Source organism: Ostrea edulis, chromosome 7 (genome assembly GCF_947568905.1).
Source record: "Ostrea edulis chromosome 7, xbOstEdul1.1, whole genome shotgun sequence".
Lineage (NCBI taxonomy): Eukaryota > Metazoa > Mollusca > Bivalvia > Ostreida > Ostreidae > Ostrea > Ostrea edulis.
In genome coordinates this window covers 58874952-58889575 of record NC_079170.1, presented here as the reverse complement: position 1 = coordinate 58889575, position 14624 = coordinate 58874952, and the positions used below count along the sequence as shown (strand labels likewise).

The following is a 14624-nucleotide window of genomic DNA, read 5'->3' as shown; positions in this document are numbered from 1 at the left end:
TTCCGATTTTCGCTTATTTGACATTTCGAAATTTTTAGAGCTTCTGTCATTTGTTTTTACTTTTATAATAAGCAAGCTATAGTCGTTACTACGTTTGATTGCATATAGTCTATATCTATATAGAGTCTCGATCATTTTAATGCTTTAAAATAAACAATATGGCAGCTGCTACTAAACATAAAGTATGTGTTGATGGAAATAACAACAATACTCCCCAAAGAAGAAAGCCTAATGGAGCTAGAAATTCAAAGAACAATATGCAAGTACACTGTAATCATCTATTCGTTTCACAATCAGAATGGGAGAGTTTGTATAAGTGTACAATCTGTTTGACAAACTTCAACACTTCTCACGGCGGCGAAAATGACATAAAAAAAACTTGCCAGAATAACTGATTTAGTAACTAAAATTATATATATATAAAAACTTGCCAGAATAACTGACACAGTAACTGTAAAATTATGCAATATACTAACGTAACAATATTTTTTACACAAGTTTTAGAAAGTAAAATCAATAAATGATGTATTTGATCTTTTGCAGTTGTAAAATGTGTAACAATTAATATGTCTAAATTCATTAAATTTGGAATTGAAATGTGCCTAAAATTGCTCAGGTTACATGTTTATTCATAAAAAAATCTCCAGCGGCAGGGAGTCTAGGCGGCCCCCTGACCCCCACCTTACTATTTTCCATTTTATAATGTTGGCAGCTCTGTGTTAGTTACTTATGATTTATTTATTTACAGTTACATATAGTGCTTCATTATTTGTTTTAGTGCATGCGGTACACAGTTTTATATATTTATTTATAGTGCTAATATACATGTACATGTAATATCCATGTAATCTTATACAATATTGTTATCTGTACCTCAGACGATATCAGGCAGTCATTCCAAAAGAGGATCACATGGTTAGAGAATTGACGTTTGGTCTTCGAGAATGGTTCCAAACCTGGAAAACAAAATACTTAAGTCAGGTATATAATGGAATGATTGTAGCATTCTAGTCAGCCTCAGTTTCTTGTGAACATTGTGCACAGTGTATTGAAATTATATCATAGTTTATACAGTAAAACTCTGATAGAGCGAATTTCTCGGGACCCTCTATAAAAATTCGCTATAAGCGTAATTCGCTATACGTTTATAGCGATTTCATAATTCAAATATAACGAATCCGTTATAAAACTGATTTGTTCTACATGCATAACAGTTATATAAGAAAGCAGCAATCGATATACTTGCGTTTGTATTGTCTTTAAGAGAAATGAAGCCTATATATTTTCCAGAATATGTTCAGATTGTTGAATATGACGAAGCATATACGTTACAATAGCTGCATCAGTTGACTTCTATCACTATATTACTGATTACAGAGACATTCATGTTCAGAAGATGAAATACTTATGTCTGTCCGTCTGTCAGTGTCTGTCCATCCATCTGTCTGTCACGAAATCTTGGGAACCCTTCTCCTCCTGTATGGCTTATCGGATAAATTTGAAACTTTGCAGAATGCTTCATTGCCATTTTTAGGTGTGCATATTGTTGGGACAGGAAAGACCTAATTATTTTCCTAAAAGTTATAGTGGACCTAAGAGGGTTGGAGGATAGAAAATAGATTTAAAGCATTGTACAATATTTCATTGCCATTTGCAGATGTGCATATTGTTGGGATAGGTGGATCCAATTATTAGTCCCCTACTGGTTTGTTAAACCAAAGGGTACCATACTATAGCTTTCTTCTCCGTCTGTTCCTCTGTCTGACTGTCAGTCTGTCCCATATTAGTTTTCCAGACTTTTTTCCTTTATGCTTGTTTGATTCATTTGAAACTTGTAGTGTAGTTTCACATTGGCAAACTACAAATCAAGTTCGAATTTTGTAAAGTTTAAAGCAATTATTATATTTTATGTTTTTTATTCATTGGGATTGGGATTGTGTTCCGATGGAAATGTGTTAAAAGTAGGGTGTCAGAATAGAGGCAGTCGACGAGCCTCGATTGCTGATTTTGAAAAAAAATACTTCATTAATTTGACATTTCAAACTCATTAATTACAAAAGGAACATAACAATGAAAATATACTTCAAATCTGTTAATTATGTGAGTATTTTTGTGTAGTCATTGAGCGAAGTTTGATGCGTCGGTAGTTCTCAATTTACTGCTTTTCTGCAGTCGCGGGTATTCTAAATCAACCTTCAAACAGTTGATAGTATGTAGTATTTTGAAGTCCTTATAAGACTTAGTATTTAATATACAGATATGAGTTTTATAGCGGTGTGTTGTTTTGTGTCCCATTTGCACGATTATTTAGATATTTGCCCTACGTATTTTGTGCAAAGACTACTATTTCATTCCTGATACAAACTACATGCATCAACTGTATGAACAACAAAACATTAATTTGACAATGGTAAATATGGTGACTTGGTACCAATGTATTGGGTCACAGTTCAAGGTCAAACAATATCAAATGTTTATTTCCTCGAATATTAAGTACAGTCGTCAATTAATGGGGGCGCTGGTAGGGGACATGTATTGCTTATGAAATACAGAATGCTTGTTATCTTAAAAGAGGAGTGGGTGGTGTAAAATAGCTTGTGAACACTTCTCCTATATGGCTTATCAGATAACCTTGAAATTTTGTACAATACTTCATTATCATTTTGTGATGTTCACTTTGTTCTGACCAGCCTCAAGACCATAAACTGAGAATAGACTTAAATCTAAATTTCAAACCAGCTAACTTTTGAAATAATTTTCATAAACAAATAAAATTTTTAGTATATGTTTGCATTTGATTTTTTTTCTGTAAACCTGCAATTTTTTAAACGTCTGTGCTAAATAAATCTTAAGATATAAGCAATCAAAATTTAGACCCAAGTCTATTCTCAGTTTATGATCTTGGGGCCTGGGATTTAATATATTCTTAAAATTTATAGTGGATTAAGGAGGTGTGTTTTATAGCTGTTGTGTTTAACAAAAACAAATCCTGTTTTTGATAGGGATGGAACCAGATGTTGGAGGATGTGGCAAAGACAATGACTGACCTGACAGTGTTGCGAGGAAGACTCCTGAATGACACTCTATCTGTGGAACAAGCATCTAGTCTACGCGACGAAATCGCCACACTTGTGGACTGGGGAAATGGGTAAGGCAATATTTAATGTGGTGTCTGGAAACAAAATCATCTATAGATATTAAATGGGTTGATTTAATGTTGTTTTTTCTGGAACAAAAAATATGAGTGTTTATGGTATTACAGGCAGCTAGGCATGGATCTTATTCCTCGCAAAAATGGCAAGGAGATGAACCCTGATGAATGCAGTATTGTAGAGCTCCACAGGGTACATGCTCAGGGAGTGGAAAAATTACGGACCAAATCAGTATACGTACGTAGAGCATCAAAATACTCCTCCTGATTCTAATTATACACTCCGAAATCACTTACTGGGGAGCTTTGTTTATTGGAGTGCTTTGGTTTCCAGTCAGCACCTTACGAAGTGTTAGGATTTATCTGAATTCAATTATGTATGGCCTGTCATACCAGTGTCAATAAAGAAGAATGCTTTGTTATATTGATATGTTTTATCTTAGTAAGTACTGTAGATATGCATAAGCACTACTATGTAACAATCAAATAGAATGAACACTACTAAAACATGGTCAGTGGAGTAGACAGGATTGCAACTATTAAAGGAGCACATGACGACCGACATTGGATGTATTAGTGTTTATATGGTTGTATTGATAATTGTCCATCCAATTTCTAATGACTGAACTCTTCCAAGTTAATTGATAAGCATTCATATCTAGTACAACTTTTGAATTTACAAGATTGAGGTGTTGGGAAGGTTTCATTTTAATTTGAACGCTTATTTATGATAACTTATCGTACCAAGCGAGATCAGTGACTTTAGTGTATGTGTTAATTTGATTCAAGTTTTAAATCAATTGAGTGAGGTTTTATGATGTAATCAAATTATGGATTCAACCTAAAGAAATGCCAATTTATATGTAGAATGCTGTTCCTAGAAAACGATCGGTATGAAACTCTGGAGTCACGTCAATAAATAGCCTATGTAAACCAATATTATCAATGTTACTAATGTACATATATGTTGCTGGTAACAATGATGAACCTATGGAAAATTATATTCCCATGGTAGTACGGTAGTGAAATTGAAAACAAGAAGTGAAAATCTTGTTTGCATAAAACTATAATGACCACATCGAATCATTGATATAACAAGTTACGGGTAATCGCCTTCTAAAAACGGACAGCCAGGCCAGTGTTTTTACACAAACACCCATCTGGTGAAAGCTGATGAGTTGAAAATGACTGTCTGGATAAATGAACAAAACTTTGAAGGAAAAATGCATTTTGTGGGATAAAAAGATTTTTCAGATGGGGAACACAAAATTCTGGATAAACAACAAAATAATGTAAAAAAAAAAATTGTTCTTGAAAAATATCGTCTAAAAGCTGAAGTGTCTGGATATCTGAAGATCCACTGTAACTTTTTCATGTACCAGCATTAGAGGACATACCTGTTAATCAGTAGATATATTTTTTGTTTCTATTTTAGACAAAGCGGGCGAGATTACCCACAGAATCATGTCGTACAGATGAGGGAAATATTTACAACCTTTTGGTGTGTTACCGCAGCAGTCAGTGCAATATAGGAGATGACGCTGTAATATATTTATCCATATACAGTGCCAAAGATGACAAGTTCATCAGGTATTTATTAATTTGTACTTTCTAGTGCTTTTTTTAAAAAGAGGAATTTTGGCATTTCATGTTTATATCCTGACCTGGTCGTTTTCTTGGGGCTTTATAATATTCACATAATTCTCACAAGAGTATGAATTTGCTAAAAATCAGTTCGAGCAATACTTTCTACTGCTTATGTTTATTAGTACTCTATCAATCAATTTTCAATATTTTCCCAGCTAGTGATACAGAGCTAGTGATACAGGTCGTAGATTAAATGGGTTTTTTTCAATTTAATATATGTAAAACTTATACGGTACCAATTTTGATGCACCAGATGCGCATTTCGACAAATAATGTCTCTTCAGTGATACTCAACCGAAATGTTTGAAATCGGAAATAACTATGAAGTTTTAGAGCTAAATATAGCCAAAACCAGCGTGCCAAAAAAGTGGAGCCAAATTCATCCAAGGATAAGAGCTATGCATGAGGGAGATAATCCTTAATTTTGAAATGAATTATGTGGTGTTAAAATCTTCTCACATTAAAGTAATGTGAAAACCCCATAAGACCCCCTCCACCTCACATTAAAGTAATGTGAAAACCCCATAAGACCCCCCTCCACCTCACATTAAAGTAATGTGAAAACCCCCTTAAGACCCCCCTCCACCTCACAAAGATTTGTGATTGAAAAACATTTTTTTTAAAAATGAATGAACATCACTTTCAAATATAAGAATTGAAGCCTGTTCTGTTTGCAGTCTTAATGATGCACCTTCAATATTGGAGCACTTCTAATATACTGGTGATCGTTCAGGTCCATGGGCCTCTTGTTGATTAATGTAATAATCATTGGAAAATTTTAACGTGCGAAAATCACATTATCATCATCTAAAAAGAAAACTAGAAGTCGAGGAGAATACATACTAAAAATGTTGAAAAAATTTTCAGAAAAAGGCTCTGATGAACGAAAGTAGTAATGAATGGAAATATTGAAAAATTGGAGTTGCAGATCTACATGATTTTCATTACTTTTAACCTAGCTGAGGATGCTCTGTAAATTTTGGCAAAGTTCAGTGGTACAGAATCAGAATATTTTAAATACACCTCAAAGGAAAAGTTAAAATCTAATAGGATACTATAGGACTCAGACACAAGCATTTCATTATTACAGTGAACAGTATGAAATAAAACTAAACAAGACAGGGTTTCCAGTGGACTTGGACAAGTCAGACAACTTGAATGCTTTATTCACAGTAAGAAATTAACAGTCATTTTGAAATCGTCAGACAGCTTGAATGCTTTATTCACAGTAAGAAATCGTCATGATTTTGAAATGGATTGTCACAGATTTTGATGAAACTTTATACATTGTATGCATGTCAGTCAACATTTTATGCTTTCTGAATTGAAGGCATTTATTTTGTATTAGACACTAAGTGATAAAATGTTTTTGCACTCTTTACAATCATTCTAGATAAGCTAAAGAAATGAACCATAAAAAATGAACCTGGTTTTCTATTTTAAAGGATTTGTCCTCAGAAGATTTAAACAGAAATTTATTCCTTGTTATTCGTATATACAGATGTGGTGAGTATGTAGAAATACTGTTAAACATGTCCGTAAAAGAGCTGTAATCATTGTTGTCAGGTTTCCATATGTATTTTTTTTAAATGAAGAAGTTTATGGTTTTGGAATGAAAGTTGTTATTGAATGTTGAAGGTCGAATGTTACTAGACCACAAGGATCACAAGAAGCCTCCGTCCTCACCCTACAGAAGGCCGTGGGGAGTGGGAGGTAAATGCTTACACATTACAGGTTATGAGTTAACGTAATATGCTGAATCATTTCATGTTGACACACTGGATATGTTTAATATGATATTTTCCTTTGACAGTGTACAGTGTTCGGGAAATTCAAGATCAGATGGAGGTAGTGGAGGAATTATACGAGTGTAACATAAAGGTTGTGAGGTACGTAATGTTTTATATACGAGTGTAACATAAAGGTTAGGTACGTAATGTTTTATATATGTGTGTAACATAAAGGTTGTGAGGTATGTAATGTTTTATATACGAGTGTAACATAAAGGTTGTGAGGTACGTAATGTTTTATATATGAGTGTAACATAGAGGTTGTGAGGTATGTAATGTTTTATATACGAGTGTAACATAAAGGTTGTGAGGTACGTAATATGTAGCATAAAGGTTGTGAGGTACGTAATGTTTTATATACGAGTGTAACATAAAGGTTGTGAGGTACGTAATGTTTTATATACGAGTGTAACATAAAGGTTGTGAGGTACGTAATATGTAACATAAAGGTTGTGAGGTACGTAATATGTAACATAAAGGTTGTGAGGTACGTAATGTTTTATATACGAGTGTAACAAAAAGGTTGTGAGGTACGTAATGTTTTATATATGAGTGTAACATAAAGGTTGTGAGGTACGTAATGTTTTATATACGAGTGTTACATAAAGGTTGTGAGGTACGTACTGTTTTATATACGAGTGTAACATAAAGGTTGTGAGGTACGTAATGTTTTATATACGAGTGTAACATAAAGGTTGTGAGGTACGTAATGTTTTATATACGAGTGTAACATAAAGGTTATGAGGTATGTAAAGTTTTATATACGAGTGTAACATAAAGGTTGTGAGGTACGTAATGTTTTATATACGAGTGTAACATAAAGGTTGTGAGGTACGTAATGTGTAACATAAAGGTTGTGAGGTACGTAATGTTTTATATACGAGTGTAACATAAAGGTTGTGAGGTATGTAATGTTTTATATACGAGTGTAACATAAAGGTTGTGAGGAACGTAATGTTTTATATACGAGTGTAACATAAAGGTTGTGAGGTACGTAATGTTTTATATATGAGTGTAACATAAAGGTTGTGAGGTACGTAATATGTAACATAAAGGTTGTGAGGTACGTAATATGTAACATAAAGGTTGTGAGGTATGTGATGTTTTATATATGAGTGTAACACTAAGGTTGTGAGGTTAGAAAATGTAATATGTTTTTTTTTGAGTTTGGAAAAAATGGAAATTGTTTGCTGAATAAGAAAAGAATGTAGGGCAACCAAAATTTGTAAAGTCAGAGTACACTTATGATAAACATAAGGAATCCCTATGGGTACCATCTTCACAAGTCAAGGGTTATTGATTTGTTACCTTGCACTAACCCTTGACATCAGTGACAGTCAAAAAGTTGGGCTCGTTCTGATTGGTTCTCACTCTTTTGTGGGAACCAATGAGAATGGGGATCTATTTACAACAACATGAAGCGAGAGATAAAAAAAACAACATGTGTATTGATACCTACAGTTATGGCTATTTCAATCGTTTAAACAATATTGTCTTAAGCAAAAGGTTTCCAAACTTGATCTACTATCAATAAATGTAATTAGTTGTGTAAATATTACAATTGCGCGTGTTTATCAATACAGCAGTATGAGATCACATCATTTGTATCCATGTATACCATAACAAGATGCAGCGATTTCATTGGATGTTTTTTGCATAATGGTCTAATGAGCCCAATTTTTATATAGCGACTGATGTTAAGGGTTAGTGCGAGGTAAAGAATCAATAACCCTTGACTTGTGGAGATGTATGGGTACCTACATCCTTTTAACTGAGATTGCTTCTATCCAAGGGCAGATCCAGAGGGGAAGGGGGTCCGGACTCCCCCCTTTTTTTTCAGACCAAAAAATTAAGTTATCAGTTTTAACGAGACTCAAAATGATATGAAAGGTGGATACTTACATGTAATTGCATCATTCAAATTTATTAACACCTGTGTATCCTTTAATTCTAGGATAAATAAGATGAAACACTGATATATATTTACAATATTTTCGTCAGATACAAGTACCACTTTTAAAGGAATTCTTAAAAAATATCTGAAACATAAAATTTTTGTTTAAGAAGCAGACAATTTAAAAGTGAAAAAGAACTGCTAGGAAATGCTCTGAATGCAGGATTTTGCATCATTTACCGCAGAGCTTCTGGAGCCCAGGCAGACTCCGGCCTATTGGGAGTAACCTTTAAATCAGCTTTTTCAAAATTATTATTTAAAATCAGTTTTGAGATTGCCAATAAGAATGACTAGAACTTGAAAACAAGTAGTAAATAATCAAAGCATTTTCATGTATAAACTGTCTCAAAATCTCCTTAAGATGTTATGTATACAAGCTAAAGGTAAATGGGGTGGGGGTGGAGATTGTGAAAAGTACTTAAGAGATCAAGTGCTAGACCCCCCCCCCTTTCACAAATTCCTGGATCCGCCTATGCTATCCATTTAAAGAAGTGCTTCATCATTACCCACTTTGCTAGCTAAGGGTTCTGATTTGCTACTCTCATCTTCACTTTTGTCAGATTAAGCCAGAATTTTAGAAGCAGTGTTATAACAGATATGGACAGAAATCTTTGCACCAATCAAATTTGTGTAACATGCGACCATTGTGTGAGAAATTATAGAAATCTAAACTATTACAGTGATGGTGGAAACCTATAGGTTTTGTCACCAAGCCCTGCCCTTGAAGACCAATGAAGAATATTTATGATACTTTTTAGAGTGTTAAAGTTTCCTACCGTGCTATGACATACGGAGCTACCACAAGAGAAATAAAATATGGTCTTGATTCTTGCAAAAGGAAAACTCTGATAGGTAGTGATTTTTCACTTCTTGTTCTTCTGCTGAAAAAATCATTCATATCGATAATGGCTTTTTCCTGGTTGTTGGAAAACTTGTCAATTTGAATTGTTTTGTATATTTTGGGGAAAACAAATGGTGCAGCTATGAAACTATTTATAGTACATGTTTATAATGATGCCTTGCAAAAGAGTGTAGTTCAATTATCCATTAGTGAATGCTGCAAAGTAAATGAAAAAACTCTTGACTAGATCTGCCAGGGTGAAGTTGAAGTTGAGAGTAGCAGATTGAAACTCTTGGCTAGGAAAGACTTGGATCTCAAATAAAAAAAATTGTTTAAAGATTACCTACGTTGTAAACAGGTATGTGGATATAAGTGTACATCAATTGGTATGGTGTAAACAGATATGTGGATAGTGTACAGTAATTGGTATAGTGTAAACAGATATGTGGATAGTGTACAGTAATTGATATAGTGTAAACAGATATGTGGATAGTGTACAGTAATTGATATAGTGTAAACAGATATGTGGATAGTGTACAGTAATTGATATAGTGTAAACAGATATGTGGATAGTGTACAGTAATTGATATATAGTGTAAACAGATATGTAGATAGTGTACAGATAGTGTAAACAGATATGTAGATAGTGTACAGTAATTGATATAGTGTAAACAGATATATGGATAGTGTACAGTAATTGATATAGTGTAAACAGATATGTGGATAGTGTACAGTAATTGGTATAGTGTAAACAGATATGTGGATAGTGTACAGTAATTGATATATAGTGTAAACAGATATGTGGATAGTGTACAGTAATTGATATAGTGTAAACAGATATGTAGGTAGTGTACAGTAATTGATATAGTGTAAACAGATATATGGATAGTGTACAGTAATTGATATAGTGTAAACAGATATGTGGATAGTGTACAGTAATTGATATATAGTGTAAACAGATATGTGGGTAGTGTACAGTAATTGATATAGTGTAAACAGATATGTGGATAGTGTACAGTAATTGATATATAGTGTAAACAGATATGTGGGTAGTGTACAGTAATTGATATAGTGTAAACAGATATGTAGATAGTGTACAGATAGTGTAAACAGATATGTAGATAGTGTACAGTAATTGATATAGTGTAAACAGATATATGGATAGTGTACAGTAATTGATATAGTGTAAACAGATATGTGGATAGTGTACAGTAATTGATATAGTGTAAACAGATATATGGATAGTGTACAGTAATTGATATAGTGTAAACAGATATATGGATAGTGTACAGTAATTGATATAGTGTAAACAGATATGTGGATACAAATGTACAGTAATTGATATAGTGTAAACAGATATGTGGATAGTGTACAGTAATTGATATAGTGTAAACAGATATGTGGATATAAATGTACAGTAATTGATATAGTGTAAACAGATATGTGGATAGTGTACAGTAATTGATATAGTGTAAACAGATATGTGGATAGTGTACAGTAATTGATATAGTGTAAACAGATATGTGGATAGTGTACAGTAATTGATATAGTGTAAACAGATATGTGGATAGTGTACAGTAATTGATATAGTGTAAACAGATATATGGATAGTATACAGTAATTGATATAGTGTAAACAGATATATGGATAGTGTACAGTAATTGATATATAGTGTAAACAGATATGTGGGTAGTGTACAGTAATTGATATAGTGTAATCAGATATGTGGGTAGTGTACAGTAATTGATATAGTGTAAACAAATATGTGGATAGTGTACAGTAATTGATATAGTGTAAACAGATATATGGATAGTATACAGTAATTGATATAGTGTAAACAGATATATGGATAGTGTACAGTAATTGATATATAGTGTAAACAGATATGTGGGTAGTGTACAGTAATTGATATAGTGTAATCAGATATGTGGGTAGTGTACAGTAATTGATATAGTGTAAACAGATATGTGGATAGTGTACAGTAATTGATATAGTGTAAACAGATATGTGGGTAGTGTACAGTAATTGATATAGTGTAAACAGATATATGGATAGTATACAGTAATTGATATAGTGTAAACAGATATGTGGGTAGTGTACAGTAATTGATATAGTGTAAACAGATATGTGGATAGTGTACAGTAATTGATATATAGTGTAAACAGATATGTGGATAGTGTACAGTAATTGATATAGTGTAAACAGATATGTGGATAGTGTACAGATAGTGTAAACAAATATGTTGATAGTGTACAGTAATTGATATAGTGTAAACAGATATGTGGATAGTGTACAGTAATTGATATATAGTGTAAACAGATATGTGGATAGTGTACAGTAATTGATATATAGTGTAAACAGATATGTGGATAGTGTACAGTAATTGGTATAGTGTAAACAGATATGTGGGTAGTGTACAGTAATTGATATAGTGTAAACAGATATGTAGGTAGTGTACAGTAATTGATATAGTGTAAACAGATATGTAGATAGTGTACAGTATGGTATTTTTAACTGAGTTTACATCAGCAATTTCTACAACATGTGAATTCACCTTCACTATGAACAAAGAAAGGATAATTGTGACTTTCAAATTGATGTTAGGGAATAAATATCACTTCCTTTTAATAAGGAATTACTTATAAGGGATGTTGCTCATAGTTTGTTTTTTCTTATAAAGATTAATGATACGGAAGGGGATTTTCAAATTATTCTTTATATCTGAGTTCCTTATAAACAGTTTTTACTGTACAATACATGAAACCATTAACCATGAGTGCTCTTTACCCTGTTCTAAAATGTTTACTTTCTTCTTTTCATTCAGTTGTGCAGATGACAACACATTTTCAGAGTTCCATGAACCATTAATAAAGCGATACAGTATATCCCAGACTGGTAGTAGTAGTCAACTTAAAGCTAGTGTGTCTAATTCAGAAAGAACAAGCTTAGGTAAGGAAGTGGGTGGAATGCATGCTTCATGAAATGACTATAATGTTAAAGAATGTATTGTAATGTTAATGAGGAAGAAAAGAATTCCTCTTTTCTTTGGAACTCTAAGACTGGGTTATACACATTTGAATTTTCTATCACCATTTTCCATGAAAATCAGTCTATCCAGTGATATGAAATATGCCAGTTAAACTTGTGTATCTGCTTGATTATCCTGGAGATGTCTGCCATATCCACTGAGGGCAGTTCATTCTCACTGACTGGGGTTTCAGGTCTGCATTTGGCTGTGAAGATTATTGCAGGGGATCTGAAAAAGTGTCAAACAGACAATCCAATGTTGTTCACGAGAGGCCTGGCTGTGATACAAAAAATGGACTTTTCAGATGTTATTAATCCAGGTAAATGCAGGCACAATAAAAAATTCATAACTTGGCATGCTTTGCAATTTATCATCATCTCACTTAAGTTATTTGTAACTAGAATTATATTGAGTTTTATCTAGTATAGGGGAGGTCCGTAATGATGTGTAGAATTATATTGAGTTTTATCTAGTATAGGGGAGGTCCGTAATGATGTGTAGAATTATATTGAGTTTTATCTAGTATAGGGGAGGTCCGTAATGATGTGTAGAATTATAATGAGTTTTATCTGGTATAGGGGAGGTCCGTAATGATGTGTAGAATTATATTGAGTTTTATCTAGTATAGGGGAGGTCCGTAATGATGTGTAGAATTATAATGAGTTTTATCTGGTATAGGGGAGGTCCGTAATGATGTGTAGAATTATATTGAGTTTTATCTGGTATAGGGGAGGTCCGTAATGATGTGTAGAATTATAATGAGTTTTATCTGGTATAGGGGAGGTCCGTAATGATGTGTAGAATTATATTGAGTTTTATCTAGTATAGGGGAGGTCCGTAATGATGTGTAGAATTATAATGAGTTTTATCTGGTATAGGGGAGGTCCGTAATGATGTGTAGAATTATATTGAGTTTTATCTAGTATAGGGGAGGTCCGTAATGATGTGTAGAATTATAATGAGTTTTATCTGGTATAGGGGAGGTCCGTAATGATGTGTAGAATTATAATGAGTTTTATCTGGTATAGGGGAGGTCCGTAATGATGTGTAGAATTATATTGAGTTTTATCTAGTATAGGGGAGGTCCGTAATGATGTGTAGAATTATAATGAGTTTTATCTGGTATAGGGGAGGTCCGTAATGATGTGTAGAATTATATTGAGTTTTATCTAGTATAGGGGAGGTCCGTAATGATGTGTAGAATTATAATGAGTTTTATCTGGTATAGGGGAGGTCCGTAATGATGTGTAGAATTATATTGAGTTTTATCTGGTGTAGGGGAGGTCCATAATGATGTGTAGAATTATATTGAGTTTTATCTGGTGTAGGGGAGGTCCGTAATGATGTGTAGAATTATAATGATCATTTTATTTAGTATAGGGGAGGTCCGTAATGATGTGTAGAATTATATTGAGTTTTATCTGGTGTAGGGGAGGTCCATATTAATGTGTAGAATTATATTGAGTTTTATCTGGTGTAGGGGAGGTCCGCAATGATGTGTAGAATTATATTGATTTTTGTCTGGTGTAGGGGAGGTCCGTAATGATGTGTACTTGGAGCTACATGAGGGAGATTTTGACAGGGATGGTAAAAAGGCTCAAAAAAATGTGGAGGTCAGAATCACTGTGTTGGATAAGGAGGGTCGCCGTATTCCTGTGAGTACTTTTGTATCTCTTTGTTGATAAAGTGGTAGGCATGGTAACAGAGTGAAATGTATCTGACCTTGTATTTTTTTTCAGTGATTTTTATACACATGCTACTTTCACAGTTATTGTAGAATATCATTACCTGCATTTATTACAGAAATGTATTAGTTATGGTTGTGGAGAAAATTTAACAGATGATTTCCGATCCAGCGTGCTGTACCATAGCAACGGACCACGATGGGGGGAGACTGTTAGGGTCAGATATTGTTTTAATACCAACATTGAAGATGAGAGATATATAATTGTTTCTGGTCTGTCTATGTATCCATCGGTCTTTCTGTCACTTTAACCTTGGTCATAGCACTTAAAATAAACAAAAGAGAGCCTCTATCATATGCAAGCTAAAGGTCAAGGTGAAATATCATAATTTCCACAGTCGGACTTGGTCTCTGTGTAGGGCATATTGTTCACAAACATATAACATGTAATATGAATACTAAAGCTACATTTATGTACATTTTATTTATTACTTTTATACATTGTTTAGAGAATTCTCTGTTTTAAACA

At 33.3% G+C, this 14624-nt stretch overlaps 1 protein-coding gene across 4 annotated transcripts in view; it reads left to right on the top strand.

Moving 5' to 3' along the window:
* LOC125654289 (dedicator of cytokinesis protein 3-like) overlaps window positions 1-14624 on the top strand; it is a 95725-nt gene that overhangs the window by 25373 nt on the left and 55728 nt on the right. For all 4 annotated transcript variants that reach the window (XM_056144833.1, XM_056144832.1, XM_056144831.1 and 1 more), the window contains exons 5-16: window positions 879-981; window positions 3003-3148; window positions 3263-3389; window positions 4587-4741; window positions 5889-5970; window positions 6244-6304; window positions 6437-6511; window positions 6612-6687; window positions 12208-12332; window positions 12605-12730; window positions 13942-14066; window positions 14215-14313. In XM_056144833.1, coding sequence (XP_056000808.1) covers window positions 879-981; window positions 3003-3148; window positions 3263-3389; window positions 4587-4741; window positions 5889-5970; window positions 6244-6304; window positions 6437-6511; window positions 6612-6687; window positions 12208-12332; window positions 12605-12730; window positions 13942-14066; window positions 14215-14313 — 1300 coding nt within the window. The remainder of the gene's footprint in view (window positions 1-878; window positions 982-3002; window positions 3149-3262; window positions 3390-4586; window positions 4742-5888; window positions 5971-6243; window positions 6305-6436; window positions 6512-6611; window positions 6688-12207; window positions 12333-12604; window positions 12731-13941; window positions 14067-14214; window positions 14314-14624) is intronic.